The 26,494-nt window shown below is 39.5% G+C and overlaps 1 protein-coding gene and 1 long non-coding RNA gene across 6 annotated transcripts in view; one reads left to right on the plus strand and one right to left on the minus strand.

Annotated features, from left to right (window-relative positions):
- Window positions 1-1,880: 1,880 nt before the first annotated feature.
- Window positions 1,881-3,830, minus strand: LOC134144651 (uncharacterized). Its single transcript, XR_009959443.1, has 2 exons — window positions 3,333-3,830; window positions 1,881-2,454 (listed from the first exon to the last, which is right to left on the minus strand). It is a non-coding gene; the product is annotated as an uncharacterized LOC134144651 (long non-coding RNA).
- Window positions 3,831-4,131: 301 nt separating this feature from the next.
- Window positions 4,132-26,494, plus strand: part of RAB8B (RAB8B, member RAS oncogene family) — a 30,010-nt gene continuing 7,647 nt past the window's right edge. For all 5 annotated transcript variants that reach the window (XM_062583628.1, XM_062583631.1, XM_062583629.1 and 2 more), the window contains exons 1-7: window positions 4,132-4,302; window positions 18,983-19,043; window positions 20,176-20,236; window positions 21,568-21,645; window positions 22,744-22,833; window positions 23,610-23,675; window positions 25,937-25,987. In XM_062583628.1, coding sequence (XP_062439612.1) covers window positions 4,179-4,302; window positions 18,983-19,043; window positions 20,176-20,236; window positions 21,568-21,645; window positions 22,744-22,833; window positions 23,610-23,675; window positions 25,937-25,987 — 531 coding nt within the window. In that variant the 5' untranslated portion in view covers window positions 4,132-4,178. The remainder of the gene's footprint in view (window positions 4,303-18,982; window positions 19,044-20,175; window positions 20,237-21,567; window positions 21,646-22,743; window positions 22,834-23,609; window positions 23,676-25,936; window positions 25,988-26,494) is intronic.

Genomic DNA, 26,494 nt, shown 5'->3' on the forward strand with positions numbered 1-26,494 from the left:
TCATGATCTGTACTTAGGTGGCGTTCTGGGAGAGACTGCCTCATAAGCTTAACTTTTTGCAGGACTTGGACCTGTAGACTCCAGTTAGTGCCAGAATAACAGGATCTTGGTTCTACCAACATCTCGGATAATTCTGTTGTTTTTTTGAAGCCATGTATTTAAACAATTAAGACTTAAAAAGTCCTACAATTTCTTACACATTGAACAACAGAACTTGATTGAAGAAGGATTTTCACACAGCAATGTGTGTTCTGTATGGAATTCTTTTATACTTAGCTGATCTTTTTGAATAGAAGGGGAAAAAGATTTTTGAATGTTGGGAGTAATGTGTCTATCATTTGAGACAAGTAGAAATAAGTGAGAATTAAGGATCAAGACTAATCTGTTATCTTCTTTAAAATGTAGATGTCAGTAAACTAGTCACAAGTATTTTCTGGGATTTTTATGTGTATGTGAAGATGGTTGTATTTATTGCATATGAATCAAGGAAGTAATTGCATTTTGCTACTCATGTTAGTGCCTTTCTGACAAGATCTCAGTGCTTTAACAGATGCACTTTATATACATCTCAGTGACTAAGGGAATTTTGCCATACCTTCGTTGGGACTCAACAACTGTTTATTGGATGAGTTTCAACTCTGTGATATTCAGGCAAAACTGTTAGGGCAATTGAGATTGAACTCAGAATTTTATGTGGGGGTTTTAAAAGCTTTTAAAGTGTTGCTTTTTTTTTTTTTTTTGAACTGTACAAATCAGCATCACAGTCAGCATCTAGATAACATTGTTGTGGTGCTATCCCTATTTGTATAGTGACAAAAGGTAAACTATAATGTCAACCATTTTCAACTTCTTACACATTCAGTATTCTCCTCAGTGGTTCTCCCATGTCAGACACAAATAAAATGTTTACTCTTAGTTGATCTATTTCACTGCAATGTGACATAAAACCAATATGGTCTTTTTCAATTTAGAGCTTAAACAGATACTGCTAAAACAGAGACTGAGTTTCAAAGTACTTTCATGGACCAAGTATCATACTGGATTAATTATTATGCCCTAAGATCTTTGATAATATTCTTCAAACTTTCACTAAAGTACTGCGAGATATACAATTGTATAATTACAGCTTTTACATGCTCAAAAAATCTAAAATAATGTAACTTTCAGTCTTTATAGCTTGTTTTGAAAGTTGGTAGTTAAGTAAACATCTGTTCTCTGAGTCTGGCAAACTGGCACTTTTCCAAATCAGACGAGAACACAATATTGCTAAGCAGCACAGCATAATTAAAGAGGAAAGTAATTTGCATTATTTTTCTATAAAACTACTCTTGAGTAACAGATGGCAGTCACAAACATACTGCTCCAAAGACATATGGAAACCTATTTGTTCCATAAATCTCAGAGTGAATATTAACCCCCAAATTACTCTCTTGATTGCTAGAAGAAGATGATGCCATAATATTCAGCAGGGCCCTAATTACAGTACATAGCAGTTCATGTCTCTGAAAATACAGATATATGGAAATGTTTCAGAGATTATTTTTTTTCATTTGCAGTTTCCTGTAATCTGATTATTCATGCTAGTCTGAAGTAATTAATCTGTTGGTTTTACTGTTTCAATGCCAGATTGTTGTTATCATATATAAACTTAAATCTTATTACAAGTACTTAGCAGCCCATCTTAACATCAAAACAGCCCAATTGCCAATTATGCGGTAAAAAAATGAACTAAGCAGCCATGTTTGTGTGCTAATACCAAACTGGCAAACCTCTCCCCTCCAAAATCTTTGTTTTGCCACCTTGGCACCTCTTTATCAGACGATATCCTGAACAGGTCTTAAACAAACAGTGAAATTTTTACTTGACTCACACACACAGTATCAATGTTATGAATTTAGATTTTAGTACAATTAACAAACGTTTGATTAGCATTTATGACAAGCTTTTATTGAACTCAGCTTGTACAGTTTTACATCAGATTTGGCACTGAATCTTTTTCATGATTTGTAACACAGACATATGTGGGCTATTAAGACCACCAAACTGAGTAAGACACAATTAAGAACATAATAGCCCTTTTTTTCTCAGGATTTATCAAGACCGAAGTTATTTGAGTGGGGGCAGTCTCATCTAGAGGTTTCTTGAGAATCTTGCACGTAGAGAAAAAAATCAGAGGGCTGCATATCGCCCCTGTGGCCTCTGTTAATGCCGCAGGTCGCCCCTGCCAGCATGCATGGTAGCTGCCAGCATGCACGGTAGCTGCTGAGCCGGCGGCCCCCTCAGACGACGGGTCAGGGGCTGCTCCTGCGTCCGTAGGTGCCAAAGAGCCGTTCTTGCGCAAGGGTGAGGGAAAGCTTACAGGGAGCTGAAGGGAACGCTGGCATTTCGAGCCTTGCAGGATGGCAATCCCGTAATGAATAATTTGGGGAAAATTGCTTCTTTTCCTTTGTTTTCCTAAGAGAGAAGTAAGAGTTGTTACAGTGATTTACACAGATAGAATTTTCTCTTTATTGCTTGTTTAGAAGCATGTTACAACTTTGAAAATTAAAGCAATATATCTCGGCTGTCATTTTGAATCGCTTCAGTAATGTTATTTTTATTGCACCTTGTGACATCCTGTAAGGAACACAGCATGAAAAAATACATAAGGAGGCTGCCTCACATTAAGAGATAATTACCAGTGGAAAAAATTTCTGTTGTGTGAATTACAGTTTATTCCTTACATGACACTCCCAAATCAACACTTAAAAGAAATGCTTGAGGTCACATCCTCATCCACTTTTTCACATGCTCATCCATTTTTTCACCTATACTTGTTAACGACATACATATAACTGAAGTGCAGTATTATGCCATTATTTGTTGTGTCACTTCAGATAAATATGTGACTGATTTACAAATTTAGATTGGTTTCCAAAGAGAATTTAGCTCAGCCGCTTGAGGAATGTGATCACCTGATTGCTCAGTGTTAGCAATTCCCCCAGTGGCATTAAATTCGGAATGTGTCTGTGTAGAAAACTCACATAATTTGAGCATTGACGCAAAAAATACAAGATATCAAACTTACCAGTAGTGTCAGTGCATTTAGGATGAAGCTAAGTATTCTTTATGCTGGCTTCCTATATCTTTCATTTGCTAACTGATACTTTTAAAGTAATACTATTTATTTTAGTTTTTAAGCTTTAGCTTTCCTGAAAGCTAATATACACTAGAATACACTATGAGTTTGGTATTACAAACTACAGATGCACATTTTAAAACTCAAACTCAAGAATTACATTTATTTAAGACTGTTAATATGAAAATATATAGGCAAGTAGCTCGTAGAGTACTTTGGTATCTTTTTTCTGTCCAGCTGTAGGCAGCTGGTGAAGCCTTTCCATAGGCGCTGGTCTCCATCGGAAGCTCCGGGCAGCTCTAGTCCGTGTTAGGAGGAGCAGCAGAAGGCGCCGCCTTGCAGCCCCTTCCTCCGGGCAGCTGCCCGGGAGCCAGCTCGGGAGCCAGCCCGGGCTCCGCCGCGCGGGCAGCTTTCCGCAGCGCCGGTCCATCGCGGAAAGCCCCCAGCTGCCTGTCCAAAGCTTTATCTTCATTCTTAAGCAGAAGATACTCAAACGCTTGTAAATCAGGGCGTTAAGCGTGGCGTGAGCAACCCCGCGGAGGCCCTGCGCGGGGCTGCCGGACACGCTCCGCACCGCGACCGCCCGCGAACGGCGGGGCTGCCCGCAGCCGCGCGTTTCGCTACGCCAGGGCCGCCGCGGCTGCCTGCCCTGCCCTGCCCTGCCCTGCCCTGCCCCGCCCCGGAGGACGCGGAGCGGAGCCGACCCGCGCCGCGCCGCCGCACACACCGAGCTCGGCAGCGCAACGGCGGCCGCTGCCCCCGCCGAGCCGCGCACCGCGCCCGAGCGCCCGGCGGGGAGACAAGCGGCGGGGACAGCCCCGCGCTCGGGCCCGCGGCCGCGCACGCTGCTCCGCGCCTCGGGCAGCCCGCCGGGGCCGCGGCCGCGCACGCGCACGCGCACGCGACTACCGCTCCCGTCGGCCCCCGCGGCGCTTCCGGCGCGCCGTGACGGGCCGCGCCGGGGCGGGGCCGCGCCCGCCGCCCGCCCGCCCGCGCTCCCCCCTCCCCTCCCCTCCCCTCCCCTCCCTCCTCCCGCGGCGGGTGGCGGCGGCGAGCGAAGATGGCGAAGACGTACGACTATCTCTTCAAGCTGCTGCTGATCGGCGACTCGGGCGTGGGCAAGACCTGCCTGCTGTTCCGCTTCAGCGAGGACGCCTTCAACACCACCTTCATCTCCACCATCGGTGAGCGGGCCGGGGCCGGGGCCGCGGCCGCGGCCGCGCTCTCCCGGCGCGGCGGGCCGGGCCGTTGCGGGCCGTTGCGGGCCCCGCGCGGTCGGCGCTGAGGGCCGCCGGGCTCTGCCGGCCGGGCGGCGGCGGCGGCGGCCTCCCGCGGGGGGCGCGGCCGGCCCCGGCGCCGGGGCAGCGGAGGGGGCGGCGGCGGCGGCCCCGGCCCGGCCCCGGCCCCTTCCCGCGGCAGCCGCCGGCGGGAGCAGCCTGTGCCTTGGCCCCGGGCGGCGGCGGCTCCGCGCTGTCCCCCGCCGGGCCTGGCCCCGCTCCGCCGGCGCGGCCCCTCCGGGGGGCGCCGCCCGCCTGCGCGGCATCAACAGTTGGCTCTTCCCCGCCGTGCGGGTTCCCTGAGCCGCCTCTGCTGCTCTCTTGCCCTGGAAACCCGTGCTTATGTGCTGCCTTTTTATTTATCGTTAGTTATTTTTTAATAAAGAGCTCTGTACAGAGCCGGCTCGGTAGTGAGTCGTATGCCAGATGCAGACCGTGACTCAGGCGGGTTTATAGGTGCCCTCTCTGTAGGCTGTGCTCCTTGTTGCTGCACTCATGTTCAGCTCGTGTTCGTACGTGATTTTTCAGAAAATGGAAGATGACTTGAGCTGTTCGGGCAGGTTATTGCTCGTGTTGGGCTAAGCCACATAGTTACAGTGACCAAACCGCTCTTACAGAGCCTTGGCAAATCTCTTTTCGTGTGTTAACTTCTTTAAACGTGCATGTGTGTATTTATGTACACATAGCTCAGATCTGGGGGGGTTGGAGTGTAGTTCTGTTTAAGCCTTTTGAAAGGGAACTTCCTTGAATAGAAGTTGAATTTGGTTATTGGACTCGATGGTGAAAGAGTGCTTCTAAAACTCAACTAACCTGTTTTAATGAGATCTAGTATATTAAACAGGCTACTGTGGTTTAAGCTTTTGTAAGACTTGTTTTAAAAGTTGTGCTTATTTAGTTCAGCAGGAAGTTCTTTAACTTCTTTACTAAAATGTTGAGTTGAAATCTCCTGCAAAACCAGAGATACATGGTTAACTTCCTGTAGTTGGGGTGACTTTTGAAATAAAATGAAGTGTGCTGTTTTCAGGATGAAGAGGTAAATTCCTGTGGAGGTTGCTAGTATTTAGGGGAGCAAAACTAATGTTGACTTTGAAGAATAATATTAAGAGAATGAGTAGGCTCTCCTTGTTTTAAGGGAATTGATTTAAAGATGAGAGGAAATAATATATGACTTACTGTGTGTTACCAAAATGTCGTAGCCTGTTTAGACATCTTATTATGCTGAACACTTGATGCACAGGGAAGAAGTGAATTCTTATTTAAGCAGATATGAGTGACTAAACTGGATATCACTGGCATTTCTAAGGCTTAAAAAGAAAAAAAAACCAGTTTTTCTACATTTCAAAAAAAGCATTTTTACAAAATTAAAATTGCACGTTCCTTTCCCCTCTGCTTACTCTTTGCAACCACTTTTTCAAATGCTGCCTCAGTAACGCCAACTGATCAAGGCCTGAGTAACAGTTATTTAAAAAATATTTCACTGTATGTGTGATACAATAAGAGGCTTAATAGGGATTTTTTTTTAATACTGTATAGTTCCCCCCCCCAAAAAAAAAAAAAAAAACAACCCTATGTTGGATGCTGTACAAAATATAAAATGACTCTTTATAGAGAGATGGCTAACATAAATGTATGCATCACTATTTCTTCCAATCATCTTTTATCATGATGCTTCCTGAACTGCTTAGTCCCTTGATGTTTCCTTTTTTTCACTGATTCACTTTGAAGTCTTGAGGATGCTGAAGATGGTACTGTTTTTTCTTCGCTTATTCAGTAAATGTAAGGTTTTATTGTCTTATGTTCTTCCCTTATGTTTGCTTTTATAAGGGCAGTGATATCAAAACTAATCAACTTGAGGAAAGTTACTAATAATTGAGGCATAATTCTGATTTGTCAAGGAGTATTTATGGTTTCACAATCACATTTTCCTATTTGTGTAGTTTTTCTTCCATTTTCTTTTCATTTTTAGCAAAGGACCTACAAAGAGGAAAGTTGACAACACAGGAAATAGTGAAATCGTTCATACAAAGTGCTGACAGATGCTTAAATATAATACTTGAGGGTTTTTTCCAGTCTTTCTCATGTATTGGTTGTATTACTTTTTTAAGTTACTCATGCAGATCTAAGCTGGGTTTTTTTGAAAATGATTTTTCTTTTTTTTTAAAAAAAAAAAAGTGCAATGAGTGTACACTGACTGTTCGGTACCAGTTAGTTTTACAGTCATAACTAGTGTATCTGAAGAGCTTAGGGGAATTCTGTATTTAACACCTCTGAATTTATTCCTCTGCTGATAAAGAGTAACTAATGATGGCATCGAGGGAAACTCAGAAAAGCAATGCTTTCCCCAGACAGGCCTTTGCCAGTTGAAATAAATTTCTAAGGTCCCTGGATTAGCATTCCTAGTTGAATACATAGTCTTCCTGAGGTATAAACTGCCAGGCTGTCTTGTTTATATGCTCTCCAAAAAGAGGCTTCTCTATTCCGGTGTTTCTTACTGTTACAACGTGTCTTCAGCTCGCAGTCATTCTAATTAGTACCCACTATGTTATATGCCCTTAGTGGTACCCTAGATCTCTTCCAGTCGGTCTGATTCCTAACAAGGCTGGAGTTGTGTTAACTCCAGAATCTGAAAAGCATCTGCTTGAGATGTGATGTTAAATTTTATCTTTTAATCATACTCATAAATTTTGTTTGTGTGTGAAGTTAGGCACTTAGGGACCTTTTCTAATTACATTATGTAAAACTTCTAATTGTTTTAAACTTTTTTTCTTAGACTCTACATCCAGAATTTGAACTAATTTTATTGCCGTGTTTAAATGTCCAAGCCTAAAGTATCTTTCTTATCCTTTCCCAGTTGCATTGTTATTCACTAACTGCAGTTACCAGAGTGATGAAATTTTTTCCTGACAGTCGTGGAAGACACAAAAAGAGGAAAAGAATATGGAAGGGTTTTTTATATTTTTTATTACAGAATATTCATATTATTTATACTCAATGTTTATATTATAGGAATGAGTCAATAATGAGCTATTGTAGTTATTCTGTTTTCTTAACAACGTGCTCGTGTCACTGAGCTAAACAGCTTGTTTTACAGATTCCTTTCTCTTTTGCTGTCATGCTAAACCATGCCTGTAAGGCTAAATCCTAGTAATTTACATGGAGGCTTGCTAGTGATTGCTTGACTTTTTTCTCCTTAAGACTATGTTCATGCTATAATAATGGCTGTACTGGTTGAAACTCTAAGTCTACCTAGCCCAGTATCCTGTGGCCAACAGTTGCATAAGGAATAAGATGAAAGCGCAGTGCATGCGAGCTTATAACTTACCAGAATATTTTCTTGGGGTGAGCCTTGGCTCAGGGGCTTTCTGGCTTCATCTTGGCTACCTGGAATAACTAATACAGTCAGCAAACTTCGCCATCCACTAAGAGAAGTGAAGCCACAATCTGTTTCCCATGTTCTGTTAGTTACCCTAAGTGATGTGTTTTGAACTTGTGGCCTGCAGGTCTTTGGTCTTCAGCAATCTTAAATTTATTACATGCACCTCAAATTTCTGAAGGGATTGATGAGCCACAAAAATCCATTGCTACAGTAATTACTAGTAAGGATCAGCTTTTCACTGTTAACGTAGGGTAAAACTTTTTACAATTGAAAATCATTATGTAAGGTTATGTTGTTGAATTTGCTTTCTGAGTAGAGAGTTCTGCTTTTACACAGTTCTGTATGGAAGGTAAAATGCAATCAGGTCAACTAATTTTCACACACAAACTGATAAAGCAAAATTTATCTTGCAGTATCTAATGTGCGCTTTGCCTAGTACCTTTAATACCACATGTGAGAATAAGAAACATTAATTTATCAGTCTCCAAGTATCTAACTTGCTGTTCAAGTAGTGCTGCCTGGCAAAACTGGATTGGGGTTATCATTCCAATAACAAGGCTTCTTCTTTGCGTTCCTTCCAACTTTCTGTATAAACTCGTTTCTATGAGAGTAAAGTCATTATCTTTTAGCCGAGAGCATTTCTGACTTAGTACAAAGACTTGCTGACTCTAAAACAAAGTTTGTCATATTTGTTTTTAATCCAAGATGATACCAGTATGAGGCAGGAAGTTGGCCACACAAGGCAGTACTGTATCTGTGAGCTGAAACAATTTGTTGATTTTACAGAAGTAACTTTTCCACAGCCATCATCTTGCAAAATAGGCCGCTATTCTAGCAGTCAAACACATGTATGCTGACCTTTAAACACACTGATGAAAATCATTTGACAAGCAAAATTACCAACTTCCCTTTTGCAGTGAAACTTTTGTGTCTGTAATGTGTAATGGAAATTGTTTCAGCGTACTCAAATTATGCCTCACTAAATATTGCTACTCTTGTCCCCCCATTTGCTTATAATATGGACAAAAAGTAGCTGAGGAGAGAAAGAGTCTCCTTCAAAAGAGCCTGGGCATGCTGAAGCTTGATGGGAGGGAAAAAGTCTCTTTTGGACTTCTCTAGATAATGGGAGCTGTAGAAGAAAACAAGCATCATGAGCTTGGGGAAGGAAGAGTCCAGAATGGGTTACTGGTGGTACTTTATAAATGGTCGTTATATTAAGGGGATTGTAAATCTGATTTTGAAAACTGTGAGGCTAGTAGAAACTGTCTCAGGTGATACTGTTATCCTTATATACACTTCCATTCTGCAGGTGTAGGATTCGTAATATCTGGGACTGTGGTTTTCTGTGAGGAGGACATCAGGGATTTAAGTAAGAATAAGGGAAGACAGCGTTATGGAGGTAAATATGAAACTGGAGAAGGATTCAGAGTTTTCACCGAGATGTTAGTCCGAAAGGATTGCTGTTAGAGATACCATAGGTTTGAAAGTTTGTCTCTGTGACATTAAAACTGACACTGACACCTAGCTGGTAACGAAAGACGCCTTAGACTTTGATTTCCGTCTGCCCATGAGATCATACTGCCCTTTTGTGTTCTGTAAGGGGCCAACATGAGCAAAATTGTTTGGCTTTAGTTAAAAATGCTGTTGCAGCTTCTTTGCTGCCTGTTACTCGAACAGCGTGACAGATGTCAAACTGTTCCGTGCCTGTTCTTGGTTGGCAGATGGAGCTCTATCGGGTGTGTGTCGTCGGGTTGTCTGAGCGGCGGGAGGGCAGCTTGGAGCTGCTTTTGTGGCTTGCTGCGAACGCACAGTTAAGAACAGCGTAGCATTGAATGAATGTGGGAACAAATTTAATAGATTGATAAAGGCTGTGAGAAAGGTATTGAGAGCATATAACTTCTGCGGGTTTTTTTGGTTTTGTTTTATAGGACTTACTAGTGCTTCTGTGATCAGGTAACTAAAAGCCATCCCTTTAACAGAAATACATCTTGAACTGACTTCTTTCAAACTTACCTAAAATTCATAATACGTGGTGAAGAATACATGTGGTGTTTATAGTGATATTTTATTTCAGGTTTTGTGATGGCATTACAAACAAACATCTACTTTCCAAGAATATTACGTTGCTTTTTAGCTTTAATCAAATGTTCTGATAGTTTAAATACCTTGTGCATCAAAGTGACTCTAGATGTGTGAAATGGATCTGATGCTTTTCTGATGTGAATAATATGTGAATTGTACTAAATTCAATGGAGTTGCACTGTATAATGCTTTGTACAAGTGGAGTTGATCCAGCGGCTTTTAGTTGCCTAATTCAGAACTCAAGTCAGCAAGTTGTTGTTCCAACCGGGTGGCAGTGGGAGGTAATTTAAGTACCCCCCTTAAGTTATTTTGGCCAACAGTTGCATCTAATATCATTTTATCTTGTGCCTTTTAGTAAGCTTTCCTTTGAAATGTAAGCTATAACAGTTTTAGTTAGATTATACATGGTTATGAGGGCGATTAATGTATGTTTTAGACATCTCTTCTGCTTGGGAGACTGAACAGTTGACTGAGCTTAAGATGATTTGTATTAGTATCATTACTGTTGTACAGATGGGCACTAAAGGAGGAAAAAATGATGCAAAAAGTAAGAAAGTGCAAGGCAGACTGGTCACTAACAGGAGCGTGGCATCAAATCTGGAACTTTGGGAAAACGGGTTGAGTTTAAGAAGCTGCAAAATTAAGTAATACAGGCAGTGGAACATGAACACTAACAGCCGCACATGCGTGCACATTTATCCCCCCTCCCCCCAAATCCCCCACCTACTTTCTGTTGAAGAGAAATAGTTTTGCCTCACTAATGCAAAATGGCACTGTCTGTAAAGTGTGACTTCTGATAAAAGCAAAGATGAGCTAAGATATCTACATCAACCTGAGCCTAGAAGGAAGGAGAAAGATACTGTAAATCAGAATAGCTGCTCACTGGGAGACCTCCTCTGGCTTAGCAGAAGTGGATATAGAGGAGTATTTAGAATATACAGTGTAGGAAAAGGAGGTGAAGTGGCCATTAAAAGATGGATAAAAAACTAGGATAAAAAACTGCTATGAGCCAGAAACACAAGTATGGGCTTTGTTAGTAAGTTATGTGGTTTTTGCCTGTTAATTTAGGTAACTTTAAAACCTTTCAGAAAGGCCTATTTCTTTGTTCGTATAGGTAATTAAATAAAGCCATCCTTCTTCCCCCATGTCCTTTGATTCCCAAATGGAAAAAAAAAAAAAAAAAAAAAAAAAGCTTGCATGGTAATTCGCTCTTTAAAACATGGGTTTAAAAATGCCTCTTGTAAAAATGGTGCTTCCAAGGTCTGTTAAAAAAGCCATCTTTAAAAATAACTTCAGTAACTTTAAATCTTTTGCTTTGACTTTTGGCCTGACTCTGTTGGGTCATTAGAAACCTTTCACATCCTGAAACATTATCATATTTCAGGCTCTAACTGGAAGTCCTAGATTAGATAATTAATCTTAACAAAGATATTTTTTATTGAATGAGACACTTTCATCCATGTATATAGCCAAAATCCTTTTGGGCTACAGTACTAGTTGGAAAGCTGAGAACAGTCCTGTTACCATGTTTAGACATCAATGCCTTCTTTCTTGCATTTTTGTTTCTGTTTATATTGCTGGGAATACCCCTGTTCTGTGTGTTTTTCCCCCTAGCCTTTGGTGGGTCTGGGCCCTCTGAAGCTGCATTTCCTGCGCTTCCAGTGCTCTGTTGGGTAGTGAATGAGTAGGGTGGGAGTTCCTGCATTCTTATAAAACTTCCAAAAATCTTCGTCTCTGTTCATCTTTTTGAATTGCTTTGAGCTTTATAGAAGTGATTTATAATTTATATTTGTTCCATCTACCACTACCAAATTCAACATTTCTTTGCCTCTGGTCCTACCTTGACATCTCTGAATCTCTCGAGGAAGCGTTTGGCAGTGCAGTTGCTAGACTGTAGCGAAGTCTAGCTGTACAGGCTCGCTGTTCCCTGCAGCTCTTCATACCACAGTGTCTTAGATTTGCAGTTGACAGAACCTGTATGCAGTGCCTATCATACCTACTGCTGCTGTAGAAGATAAAAGGTGCGTTGTTTGTACCATATGAGGCTTTTTAATTCTAAGTGATCAATGACTCATTGCTGCTGCTTTTACTTCATGAGTTCGAGGACCCTCTATATGATTATTTTTATATGACAGCTCTTCCATTATAGACTAATGATCCTAAAAAGTCTTTATTTCTTCACTCAAAATAACCACTTCACTATGTACATTCAGATCTAGGGGAGTCCTAAAGTTTTAAGAGGATTTAAAAATAAATAAGTAAATAAATAAAAAGCCCATTCTCCATTTTTTACAGGACAATCATAGGCTTATCTGGACCAGATATTACTGAACAAAAATAAACTTAACCTCCTTGTCCGGTTCTCATCAGTGCAAGTGAAATATGGAATACAAAGTGAAAAATGGAAAAAAGCCGTATTAAAAAGATCCTATACAATCAACACTATCCTTACCACTATAAAGTTCAATCTTTTGGATGTTTAATATGCTTTACTTTTGGATGAGGTGAGCTACTTTGCTGACTGAGGTATTTAGTGATTAAGAGTTATCTTGCTTTAAGAAAGTATATTCTGTGTTTTCAGTATCTGCAGACTCGTCTGGTTTACAGTCGGGAGCTTCAAGTAAGTCTGACTGTACATCAGATCATGTTTATCTCCTGCTTCTTTGGCTTTGTGTTTTGGGGAGTTTTTTTGGTCATACTTATTAAATGATGCAGTTAATGTTTATAATTGTCTATTGTCCCGCATTAAGTATTGGCTTTTGGCAGAGTCATCAATATTTGTATTCCTAAGCCACGTTTTAAATGGAAAAATCTGGCTTTCCTACCTCTCAAATGTGACAAAAGTTTTTGTGCAGTAGAATGCCATATACTGCATGCCTTAGAGACTCAAGGGAAAGAGCAGCTTTGGAGTTGGTGACGGATGCTCAGATCTCCCATTGCTGTGTTAGAGGACAAGCGAGTGTGGAGCTGGGTTCAGGGGACACCACTGCAGCTCCTTTTAGCCTGTGTCTAGCCAAAGGTGGAGATGCAAATATGGAACAATTCCTGTATGAGCACAGAGCTGCTGCTGGTCCGGTCATGTCCTGGCATCAGAGGTACACTGGAGCTGCTTGTGAGCTACTTGGCCACCTTCAGTCTCTTAGCAAGGACTTGAATTTCAACCTAGTTTGTGGTCAGCTGCTCAGAGGGGGAGAGCTGTGACTGTGTGTGCTGATTCTCTTCACCGTGCCATCCATAGTGCTTGCAGGTAATGCTAAGCTAATTCATCCAGCTAAAGATTAACCTGACCAAAAAGAGAAGAGGATTTGGTCACCACTCTTCAGTGGCTGCCTGTGCCAACTCAAGCTTCAGCTAGCTGTGAAGCTGGAGCCTCAGTTCAAGTCTAGTGGATAATTTTAATATTTGCTGCTCTCCAGTTGTACATTGGCTTGAAAGGAATATGTTTTCCAAGCAGCTAAGTTAGTGCATTCCTCCTAGAGACAGTCAGTCTATAAATAATCCTTAAAATAAGCAAACCATGCTATCTGCATCGGTAGTGCAATTTTAATGTGTTCCAGAACAATTTTAGATGAAACTAAGTTTTCACTGAATGTCACTTATTTTATATTCAGAATGAAATGAGCAATATAATTAGACTAGTTTTTCTTTATTACGCACTTTTGTAGTGCTGTAATATCTAGCTTATAAACTCTAAAAGACATTTTGTGGAGACCTGACCCCATTAAATTTGTCGCTGAAATTGGTAATTTTAGTCATGTCGAACAGAATTAAATTCTACTATTATTTTATCTTCTGGACCTTAAATGTGGATCAGGTATTTTTGATGTTTAAAATCATGTAATTCAAGGGCTATTCAAAGGAGTTTGTAAATGCTGAATTCAAAATTCTGAAAAGAGAACCTGATTTTGCTGGACGCCCTGGTGTTGGCCCCTGCAATGCACTGCCAGAGTTCCCAACCACGCTGCTGTGAACAGGTGACTGAACTGTGTTAGGGCTGGATTCGGATGTTAGTATGATAATCAGATTACACTGTAGGTCACTGCGCTGTCAAAAATCTGAGTGTTCCAAAGTGTACCTGTCTAATTCTGATAATTGAGTTGTGTTTTGAATCTCTTGCTCATTTTTAAATGACAAATAATTTATCTTAGGAAACAAAGAAATCTTGGTGCGACAGTTGTACCCTTGCTGAGGTAGTAGTGTCAGAAGCTGCTTTTTGCTTAACGTCATTATGAGCTTTGACCAGATCTAGTTCACAAGTTCCAAGTGCTTATGAGCAGAAAACTGCCCTGTATCTTATATACGTGGCACTTGCATCCTTTATTGCCTTACTTCTAGCCATTTGTGTCTTTTTATTTTGCCACCTGTAGTGTGCTTAAACTTTCGTTCAAGAGCCTTACTGTGTTCGTAGCGTTAAAGGTGCAGGACACTGCTGTTACCGTTGTATAGGAAACCAATATTAGATCCTTTGTACAACTGAAGAATAAGGTGTAGGAGGGCCAGCTTCACCTGAAGAAACCCATTCGCCCATTATGATTTAAGTAGTGTTTTGTGGATTCTTACGGGGTGTCCATGTTGAATACAGCTTTGTACTGTTAAGTCATAAAAGGATGAATAAATCCAGTTGCACTTGTGTATAACTGAAATAAACATATCTTGCATTTTTTCCAAAATGTTGACCTTCACCTTAGTGTGTTGCTTAATGTTCATCTGCTGTATTATTTAGTGGTTGCAATAAAGACTACTGCATCTTTAACTTACATACTGATACAAATGTTGCTGAGATCATCTGAAAATGCCTTGCAGATGTTACTAGGAACTAAAGCCAAATGTTCAAGTTCAAAATGATTAGACTTTGCTCTTTTGCATTAGGCGCTGTATGACACACTAGGATGTTGTAAGTGTTCCCCACCCTGCCTCTTACACTCTGATCTTGTTTTCTACTTGGTCACATTCTTATGTTTACTGGAATCCTTCAAGACAGAGCTAATAAATATGCATCTTTCTAAGACTTTATCAGTCTTTATAGATTCAGACAGAAGAGCAATGTAGTAGAATAAAAGATTCCCTTAAAAACACCACTAGGAAAAAAGTCATTTTGTATGTAGTCAGCAATGTCTACTTCAGAGAAGGAAAAATAGTAATTCCTGGGTAAGCTTTCAGGAAAATTTGCAAGAACCGTAGTGTTGTCCTGGAGGTCTGTCAGTGCTTGGTATCTGCTGGGGAGGTATTGAAACCCTTTAGCCCTCCCCACAAAGCTCCTCCAGGCCTGAGGTCAGTGCTGGCATCTGCATGAGTCGCTCATCCTGTAGCGAGCAAGGTGTGTAAATAAGCACATCAGTGGGCCTCAGTACTGATTGCTTACAGCTCTTCGAAGGATAGTTAAAAGCGGATGCACTTGCAGCCGTCGGTTCTGACACGTGCTGCTGCAGGGTCTTGGAGATCAGGGGTCTGCAACAAGCTCTGCAGCACTCAAACCTGCACTGCTGGGAATCAGCAGAACGGTCCCAGCTGTTACAGCCCAGCCGTATTACCACTGGCTGCTTCTGATGTTCAGCTATGCAGCTAGTCACTTGCTGTCTGCAAAAAGCGAAACACAGGGTGAGAAATATTGTGCGGATAATCCCCTCCCAGAATTAAACCAAGGAAGGTGAAGCCTATTTCTCATCAGTCATGTGCTTGTTCTTGCTTTCTGTTTCTGAAGGTAGCTTACAAATTCGCTTGCTTAGTTTAAGTTGCTTTTAATTCAGCCCTGCTCTGATTGACTGCAGGAAAATACTTGTTTTTCTTTGCTCTTTCATGTCTATAAGATTCCAACATACTGTGTCCTCCCCTAAAGAAGAAGCAGCGTTTCCTCCCTTTCCAACTCCAACCATTAAAAAGTTCAAAAATAAAAAAAGGCCTATGAGCACAGTAGGGTAGGAAAGACCAAAGCTGTGAAGTTGGAGCAAGCTCAGCTTGAAAGTTGATGCATGAATTTCAAATATTTTGATGCACTGTTGCTTGAAAGGGGAAGGAGATTTTGTATCTTGACTCCTTTCCCAATTTTGTAATGAATTCCTATTTTATGTCCTGTGGGAGTAAGTGCCACAGTTGCTGTTTATCAGAGAATCTCATTGGAAATAACTTCAATTTCAGCTTAATTTTGATTTCTTCCACTCTTAGTTCAAAAGAGTAAAGTGGTTAGGTAAGTAGGGAGATTGCCTACTTAAAATAAAAGCCCCATCCTTTTATGCAGGTCATGCAAAACAGATCTCTTAGTTTTTAGTTTGATAAATAAGATTTAATACTGCAATGTCTTTTACGTTCTTTGATAGATGGGTCTAAAATGAGACTTTCTAGCAAGCAAAATAAGCTTTTCTTTTTTTTTATGCTTCTGTTCAGATCCTTAGTGTTTAGTTACCCGTATGCCCACAACTTGGAGGAGGAGAAAACCCAGAACTTTAAAATGCTACTACATTGGGTGCTATGTATATTTTTATAAGTTTAAAATGTATTGTGTAATATATATAATTTTTTTGCAAAGTGCATCTTCCATTACTAGAGATGGAGAAATGCTGTATTTCAGAGCATATATAGACTAGTGTACAACAACACAGAATGAAATTTATTTACATCCTGCAAGGATTTAATTTTCTGGCTGGTTTCTTACCACAATGGTACCAAAAATAATAATTAAGTATAGACACTCTGCAGATTTAGTGAAGTAGTCATTAAGGGGTTTTGTGTGGCGTAACTTGAGTTGACCCCTACGCGCCGCGCTGCTGAGATGCAGCCCCGCGAGGGCACGGAGCAGGAAGCGGTAGCCTGCGTCGCCAGGCTGGCTTGGCGAACGGGCGCTGCTCACCGCTTCCTGTTACTGAAGGGAGAGAACAAAAGAAACAGCAGCCTGCAGCTCCGTCCAGCCTCTACAAAATTGCAGTTGCATTTGTTAAACCTCTTTGCGTTGTAACAGAGATACTTACAGTTTTCTCTGGCACGTTGTTCTTTTTTTTTAAGCTTTTGATTTCATCTTTATTGAATAAAAATGTTTGGTGGAGTTCCTGCTAGAAATCTGAAGAGCTGAGAAGCTATTTTGTGTGCAGATCCTGAGTTTTAGATGTGATCAAAGGAATGGTTGTATAAACTGTTTTGGTGCCGTAAGGGAAATGACTAACCACAAGAAACCAGTCTGTGCAAGGCATGGACTGGTGCACCTAATATCGAACTGCAGTGTGAGCTTGCTTTCTCAGAAAACCATCCCTACAAGAGTCTCATACTGTCTGTGCTGATGTGGCTTAGTTTCATTAGTTCACAGTACATACAGAATTATCTTTAAGCCACAGTAGTCTCTGAACCTCATTTTCCTACTAGAGTTATTGCATTTAATATTAAGATTTCAGACCGAGGCACAAAGGAACTTCTAAAACTGATATAATTTGCTGTTGCCCATGGTAAAATAACCATTCTAGAAAATCTGTATTTGTGTTTTTGGAATCTGCGAGGCTGAAAAAATATATTGAGAGCCAAGGTCATTTGTTTTCAGACATGAATACAATGAAGTGTGACTTCAGCAAGTTTTAAAACTAGTTACTAGAAAAATCTTTACAGCAAGCTGGACACAAAGTGCTACCAAATGTAGAATGGAAACACTCTTGTAACTTCTGCTACATATAATAGAACCTTTTTGTAATAAATGTCATGCTTATATCCCTTTAGAAGAATGCAAGTTAGTAATAGATCTTTTTGCCTTTAAATCTTGAGGAATCTTGGAATTTATGACCGTAGTGGTAGTAATAGCGTTTTAAAATAATGCAGTTAATTTCATACAGTGTTAAAAATGCTGATGTGAGGTTTGTACTGATAATGTGTATTCTTTCTAACTGAAATTTGGTGTTTTCATTCGATTAAAATTGTATGCTCTTCTGTGAGAAGAATGAAAATCAAGCAGTTAATGAATATATTTCATTTTCAAATACTATTGCAGTATATTAAAAAAAATCCCATAGCTTATTTCCAGGGATTCGTGCTTAAGCTGTGGATGAACTGACAAAGCTAGAGACAAGATTTTCCCAGTTAAAATACTCCTGATAATGGTCACTTAAGGTACATCTGAGGAAGGTGAACAAACAAAGTAATCATTATGACTAAATATCAAGTAACCTTTGGGATTCAGTGTAGGGAAAATGGGCCATCAGTCTCAAAACAGACTAATTCTGGGGAGACTATTCTGAGATTCGGTAGTCTGACAATCACAAAGCAGGAGTTCAGCAGTCTCGCAAATTTGAGTTATGTTATAGTATAGGATTAGAGATAAGAAAGAATACCCAACTTGCTTGGTTGTTTGGAAATCTTGGCTTGGGTTCATAGATCCATCTGATGACCCTTCTAAACCTTAAAAGATCTTACTAGCTCTTCTAAATTTATTCAATTTTTTTTTACTGATAATTTGAAATCTGCTTTCAGAAACAATTCCAGAAGCAATCGGTACCATGTGGAAGAGCAGGGGGGAGAGAAGAGGGGGAAGCATTTTTTTCACTAACTTTCAGAGCTTTCTGGGAAATTTGAGTTGCTCCTAAACTGGTGTTCTTGAAACAGTCCTATGGGTGGTCATCTTCAGCCACCTTTAGTAACCAGCTCTGTATCTTTTATGTTCTATGATCCTTTTCCCCTTACTGTGATGTCTGAGTAGATTGCATTAACCATGAGCATTAAAAAAGTTTTGAAAAGCAACTAAGCGGCCATAGGATGCAACTTTTCTGCAGGTACTGAGTAGAGGTGCAGTAGAGGGCCTAGGGAACTGTTTTGAATTTCAGGGGCTAGTCTAAAACTAAGAAAAATAGCAATTTAAACTAGTGACCTTACTGATATAAACTAGAAGAATTCTGAGATTAATTCTTCTCATAATCTTGACTAAGTCTAGTGATGAGTCTGATTTTATTCTGTTTTCATTGAGCAGAATAATTTCTCCTTGGTATTTCGGATACGTCTGAAAATCTTTGTGCATCCTCAGCACTTCCTAGTGTGTGGAAGAAGTGACAGCTTCAGAGTAATTATCTTTTTGCCTAACACTGCTCTTACCAAATCGTCAAAAGGAAACTGAACACTTCCTTTTCATTTGTTGCAAAACCTAAGTATCTTTTTCTCTGGCAGGAATCGACTTTAAGATAAGAACAATAGAATTAGATGGAAAGAAAATCAAGCTACAAATATGGTAAGTATTCAGTATGTATTGGATGGATCTTTGAGTGGGAACACCTCGTAGCTTTTGAGCCTGGATGTGCTAGAAGTCTCGTAACTCTTTTCACTGGCAGTCCATGCGGTTTATGCTTTTCTTTAGCTTGCTCCGGTGTGGGTCTGTTTTAGTAGCACAGGAAATAGCCTGTTCGCATACTAGTGTTAAAGCTACTTCCCATTTTCTTGAAAGCTGTCATCTTAAATGCAGTCTTAGTTATTCCGTGTGGAAGAAAAGTATTAATTGCATAGCAGTAGACTAAAATGTGAGCCCTAATAGCTTTTAAAAATGTAATCTGAATTCTCCGATACTTGGATACCTGGTTGTACAAATGGATAGGTAATAACACTGCTTCTGTGGTGCGTAGTAGAGACTGAGCCTCCTGGTAGCAGCAGATGAGTAGTCAGAGTAGCGTTATTGTACATGCCAAACTCTTAAAATGCTACTGGTGAATGTAGGGTTATTGCTGATTACTCAAGTCTTAAAAGAGATAATTGTGACTTCAGCATCAAGACTTGCATGCCAGTCAGAATCCTTGTGATGAAGGAAGTGAAGTGCTAGAGGTAGTTGGTACAAATTTTGTACCTCTAGCAGCAGTCAGAAAGCTGTTTTTTTTTCCAGGTCTTTGGGGTTCAGCTCCCTCTAGGTATAACTAGTATCCAAACACTTTGGTCCTCTTATTCAGTCACAGGTGCTACTTTGCGGGATAAAATATCAGCACACGGCTAATTTTAATAGCTAATTGTACATGAAAACACACTATCCTAAAAATATTTTACTGCTGCATGTGTTAATTCTTGTTCAACGCAAGATTCAGGTGTATCAGAGCTGCCTTTGTTCGTTCTTCTAGAGAAGGCTGTCTAGCACTGGGTTTTCATTGCATAAAATTCAAATGCTTTTATACAATATTTATGTGCTTCTGTAACCACTGGTATAAATATGATAGCTGAGGGAAAAGAGGGTGTTGAGGGCTGAAGAAATCTGTGCAGACAACTTCTAAATGGTATTGTACTTAGTATCAATAAGCAGTTATTCTATTTAAAGAGATCTATTTTAGTACAGAAGAGTTTAAAAGAGGTCTCCAACGAGTATTGTTTTCATTGAATTTTAGGGATACAGCAGGCCAGGAGAGATTCCGCACAATTACAACAGCTTACTACAGAGGAGCCATGGTGAGTGCTTTTCTTTCAAAAAAAAAAAAAAAAATAGGTACAACTAGTGTAACTGTTTTTTTACTCTTAAGGTTACACCATGTAAGATTTTTTTTGATTGGAGAATTGTGGCTTGTGATGTGCAGAGTAAAGCAATGGGGTATTTTGGTTTTGTTTCTGATTGATTGGTTGCTTTTTTTTTCCTTTTTTTAACCTGCTAGTACTGTGTTTAATCCTGTTTTGTGGTGAAATTTTGAGTCCAATTGCATTTTTGCTGTATTTGTAATCTCTATGATATTGTAAGAAGCTAAGCTGCTAAGCTTTAATTTGACAACTTAGTAAAATGCAATCAACCATTTTAATACAGTTGAAGTGCCTGAAAAATAGGTAATAAATGGTTTAAATATTAAGAATATATTTTACTGAGTTGCTTTTTCTACTGCTCTTCGTCACCTTCAAGATGAAGAAGGTCAAGAATGCAAAATCTGTATTCACCAGAAACGTGGTTGCTTTCAGAAGCTGCTTTAGCTTATTCCTCCATTAAGGATGACTTGAAGTCAAATAATTGACCTAGAGGCTGCACTCTATGTGGTATAACTACTTGTAGTGGTTCTTAAATGCAAGGATTTGAGACACTGTAGTCTGGGACACCATTAACTTCAATTTGCTGATTATTAGCTGTGCTGATAGTATGGCTTCTCTCGCTTTGTGTGAACAGGTGAGTTGTGTTCACAGCCTGGTTGTGCCTCCAGATAGCCCCTTTGTCGTGGAACGCAAATGGGGAGAAATGGTCACAGTCCTGGGTCTGAGCATTAAGCACTTAAAGGTTTGACAGTGATGGGGTCTTCTCGCCACCTCACAGTGCGCGGCCAAGGACCTTTGTTGGTCTCACGAAGGGTGACTGGAAAGACAATAAAGAACAGAGGTGAACTTGGCAACTTGTAGTTAATGTAGCTGTTTAGCTTTGTGGTAGATATCTAGTGGCCCCAGCAGATTGGATCTCATGGGACTTTCATCCTTTGACTGCATGACACTGCTCCTTCTAAACTTGACTTTAACAATAGAGTCCTGGTTCTAGTAGGATTTAAATACTCTTCCTGATCATAGGCTAATACTTTAAAAATTTGTATTAGTAACGTTGTCAAACTCTATCAAACAGTGCTAAGAAATATAAACAATATTTTTTATTAACTTTCAGCAAAGGCATAATGCTTTGAGAAAGGATTATTGATTGTAGGTGCATAAGTCCTATCTATATTTATTTTTTTGCAAGTGTAATCAAACCAACAACATACATCAAAATTGAAACACTAGTACTCGCTCATCTAACCAAGTTTTCTTAATTTTATTAGGGAATTATGCTGGTGTATGACATCACTAATGAAAAGTCTTTTGACAACATAAAAAACTGGATAAGAAACATTGAGGAGGTAGGTGCTCTGTAACAGGAGGCCTTGGAAAGTGGTTCTTATTATTTGCACCTTATGATTTCTCTGGGACAAATAATTATTTACTTGCAGTATAGCAGCCAACATATATGACCGAATTAACACTACTGTGGATGGAACAGTTCTTACTAATGGGAAGAATATCTGTCTTGTTTATCTAGGCCCTGAAAGTAGGAAACCTAGGTTTAAAAAGCAAACGTAAAACAATTGTTTCAAAACTACTCTTTCTGTATAATTTTCATTGTTCTTTTTTGCTTTTGGACTTGTCTAAGGAATGGAGTGGGAAGGAGAAAGATCTTGGGGTATCTGCTTTCTAATGTCAGTTACTATTTTGTGTTGTGCATTTTTCCATTTAAATATTTTTGTCCTTTTCATTTGTTTTTTGGGTAAGCTGCCTGCTAACCTCTTGTAAATTGTTTAATGTGACATGCTGTCAAGTAGGGGAAGGTCAGTATGAAGATGTAAGGGAAGCCTTAAATTAATATTTTAATGAATCTGTAGTTAGGTGACATAATCTTACTATGTTTTTCTCTAAGATAAAATCCATAGGCTTTTCCTTGTTACTGTTCTTTGGCTCTAAGCAAAATTCCTGTATTAATGGTCAATTTAATGCAATAGTGACTAGACTAGCAAGGTATGCTTCAGTGCTTGTGCAGAAGTGATTATTACTTAATAAGTCTTTTATTAATAGCCTCTCTTAAAAATGCACGTGTTGCATAATGATAGGCCAAACAAATACTGCGGATGTAATGGTATCCACTCTGCTTCAAACTGGTGCATGGACACATCCAAGATAGCCAAATGCCTGTGCATATATGGAATCTGATGCAGAGCTGGTGCTGCTGGAGTCGGTCTGTAGCGATATCAAGCAAATTTCATGTGGGAATCTTTATCCCAAACTATTTTAATATTTAGTTATTGGATTGCCTGTTTCAAAAGGCAGTCCTTTTCCTGGTAATGCCCTCATATTAGATAACATTTTTAAAAGAAAATATTAATTCTTCAATGAGTTTAGGATACAGAGAATTCTTTTAAATAATGCTATGATTTGTTTCTGAGAGATTGCTTTTTCCCCTTTAGCATGCCTCTTCAGATGTAGAAAGAATGATCCTCGGTAATAAATGTGATATGAATGAAAAAAGACAAGTTTCAAAAGAAAAAGGGGAGAAGGTAAACTTTTTATGTTGACTTACTTGCTTAGAAGCCTATTTTCCTTCTTAGGATTCCGGTTATTGGACATCTGATTTATTTTAGGTATATGAGAGATGATGGGCGTCAAACTTCATGTTTCAGAACTTATTGTATATTATAGGATGTCAGGTTTTTGTAGTATCACTTGACTGTATTCAAGTTTGACTAATTTAATGTTACTATTGTCTTAAGGGAGAGATCCTATAAGAAACACTATCTTCCGTATAATATAGTGTTACAAATCTCAATATAAAGCTTTGTATGTAGTTTGATTATGCTGCATACAATTCATTGTGATGATTACTGACACTTCTTGTAAGTATTGTTATTAAAGCTAAAATGATTTGTTGTTCTGCAATACTAACAAGCAAGTAAGAATACTACACAATGTGTCACGCAGCTAAAGTAGTATAGCTGCTAGTAACACAATTTACAGGATGATTGTATATAGTTATCCTGTCAACAAATCCCAATCAGTGAAGGTTCTGTCTTCATGTTATTTTGGATCCTAAATAAGTTATTCTGTGAGCAATTAATATTTTTGAGTTTTGAATTTACATGAGGATTTGGCATGTCGGAATATGTTTTCTATTTGGCTAGTAAAATTAATGTTTTTTGTGAGAGAAAGCAGACAAACGAAGCTTTTGGGGTTTTTTTTAAGCATCAGAGAGTCCCTGTTCTATTATGAACTTATGTAAACATCCCTTTTGCAAAGGAACTTTTAAATACACTGAAAACTTTAACCTCTCTTCCAGTTAGCAATTGATTATGGAATCAAATTTTTGGAGACAAGTGCAAAATCCAGCATAAATGTGGAAGAGGTAAGAGATAAACATTACACTTGGTTGTGTTGCTTGAAATACTACTATGGAGGCGTGTTATATGATCTGTAACTGCTGGACTTTTTGACCTGATCTGAAATCTGAAGTGACAACTCCAATCTTCTTCTATTTAGATAGTCGTTGTAAAACCGAGGATGGCTTATTTTCTGATAATATCTGGAATACTTTTTAGATAGGTATTAAGAGGAGTTTGCTATTACTGTAGCAAACAGTTTCTTTAGACTTCTTTATCTTGCTGCTTGAATTACAAGTAGTTTTGTACAGGAAGTAGGTATAATGTTAGACCAATGCTTCGTGCAGGAAGCTGGATTCAAAATTCTTTACATTCAGAATAACATAGTAATATGTAAAGGAGACCTCAGGGTACTGCTAAATATGTCTATGCAGATGAGACTTAAGATTTACATTTTAAACTGGAACATCAATGTAGACTGTCGTAAGTTAATGTCAGAGGAGGAAGAAAGCTTATAACAGTCTGCAGATTTGCGATCTGTTTTCCTGCAAATAAATGTGCAAAAAACGCTAGACTCTATTTATGAGAGCGTAAGGAAATAGAGTCGGAAGGAAGAGTGGCTCAGCTCGAGTCTGTCTTACCATGAATCACTACTGTAATCTTCTAGAGGATGGGGGGAGGACGTTGACGCTATGAAAAATGTAGACAGTGAAATATCCTATCAGAAGGCAGTTACATTAAAAAGGATTGAAGTGTGAAATGGCTCAAAATCTTGTGAATATACTGAATAATCACACATGAGATATTAATCTTAGAAATACACCTCCTAGTAGTTTTAATGCTGGGCTTAAACAATGCAGAAATGCTGTTCAGTTCTTTCGAATAAGATAGATTTGTTCTTAAATGGTGTTCCTAAAACTAATGGTCTAAAAGCCCTCCCCAGTGTATTGCTGGGATGCTTTTTAGAAGTCCTCCAGATACATACCAAAGTCAGATTGTGCAGCTAATATATTAGCTAGAAACTAAAGAAATTGTTACTGTAAAATAGCATGACTGATACTGTGCCCACTAAGACATGTAGCCTTTTATCTGATTGCAGGAAGGTTGTGATACAATAGTTGGTTCATGGTTAGAATGAATTTATTTGAATTGTGCTGCATCTGCAGTAGTGTTTGACCTCATTTTCACAATATCCCTGTGATTCTTACAGCGGGCAGTGAAAGTATGAACATTAGTTGTTAATACCAATGGTGCATTTTAATAGGCTCCCAATAAAAAGTGCATACCATCTTCATTAGTTCCTCCAGGTGATGAACTTGCTGCCTCATGACATGCCCTGCAATTTCTTTGCAACTCCTATACGTCAGTAAATGCACAAAATTAATTTGTGGCTATTCCAAAACATTTGGTGCTCTGAATATTTTTAAAAACTGTCACATGGATCGTGAAGAAAGCATAGGAAGAATACAGCTGATGTAGGTACTCTGCCAGTAATGATTTAATCTTATTTTCACCAAATATTTAACTTGTGGGGACTAATGCAATTGTGACTTCCCCCCACTCCTTTGGATATATTCAAAATGCAGTGGGGGGGGGGGGGAAATCCTTACCATTTTCCATTCTGGGACTGTCCTTCAAGTACTGGTATCTTCATATTTATCCCTAAAATCTTATTTCTCCCTGCTTATAGAGAATTGCAGTATTTTCCTGCTACAGAAATTTCTCTGCTTTGTGCTGTGAAGTTGGAGATGATGAAATTTGCCAAAGTGATTTTAAGATTGTTAGAAGCATAAACAGGGTTGTAGTTAGCCCAAGTGCAAAGGTTTTGGAGGACAGGAAGTGCTGACCTTGATGTGAATTGCCAGACATACCAGCCTCAAAGCTCTCTGTAGGTTTCTAGTTGCAATGCACAATATATAGTTCGGCAAAATAAATAAATTAAAAAAAAGGCATGTGTTGCATATTTGAATCACAATGCTGTGTAAACAGCCTTCCATTCAGCAGGTTTTTTTGTTCAAGAGCTGTGCAAGGGGAAAAGCTGTTCATTTACTTCAAAGTTTGGAAGAAGGAAACGAAAACAAGATATCTCTCTCTTTTTTTTTTTTTTTTTTAAGCATGCTTATTGCAGTGTAAGTAAGTATTGTACACAGGAGTGCCTTGCAACTTGAAGTGCTAGCAGTGGCCTGCAGAATACACTGTTGTTAATGTGTCTGACTATTCCAAATCTATCTTGTCTCTAATGTGTCTTATGACTGATAAATTTTTTTTTCCTCTCCCCATTTGCTAGGCATTTTTCACACTTGCACGGGACATTATGACAAAGCTCAACAGAAAAATGGTTTGTATTTCCCTTTGACATACAATCTATATTAATTGAACAGTTGTAAGAACTAGCTGAGTATTATAGGATTACAGTGACTGCTAGTTTAAATTTGAGTTAAAGGTCTTTTTTATCATTGCAAAAAATGTTAATTGCATACTGGGCTATGTTAGAAGAAACTGGTCCTTGGAGCAAAGGAAGTTGTTGCCTCTCTCTCAGTGTGTTGCTGCTGGACTACTACATCCAGTTTTGAGCATCTTGATCCAGGAAAGATGTTGGTTGAGAATGATCTAAAGAGAGTCCTGCGGAGAGTTTCTAGGACGGACAAGGACCTGGAGCAAGGGAGCTGTAGCTAAGCCATAAATTGCTGCTTGGAAGGTTTGGGCTGGGCATGGGTGGCAGGAGGCAAATCACTAATGAGGGTAGTGCAGCTCTGGAGTAGATTGCCCAGAGGGTTGTGAATCCTTGTCCTTGGAAGTTTTCAAAACTCAGCTAGACAAAACTATAGTTGACCTGTTCTAGCGT

The sequence above is a fragment of the Rhea pennata genome, chromosome 10 (assembly GCF_028389875.1).
Source record: "Rhea pennata isolate bPtePen1 chromosome 10, bPtePen1.pri, whole genome shotgun sequence".
NCBI classification, from domain to species: domain Eukaryota; kingdom Metazoa; phylum Chordata; class Aves; order Rheiformes; family Rheidae; genus Rhea; species Rhea pennata.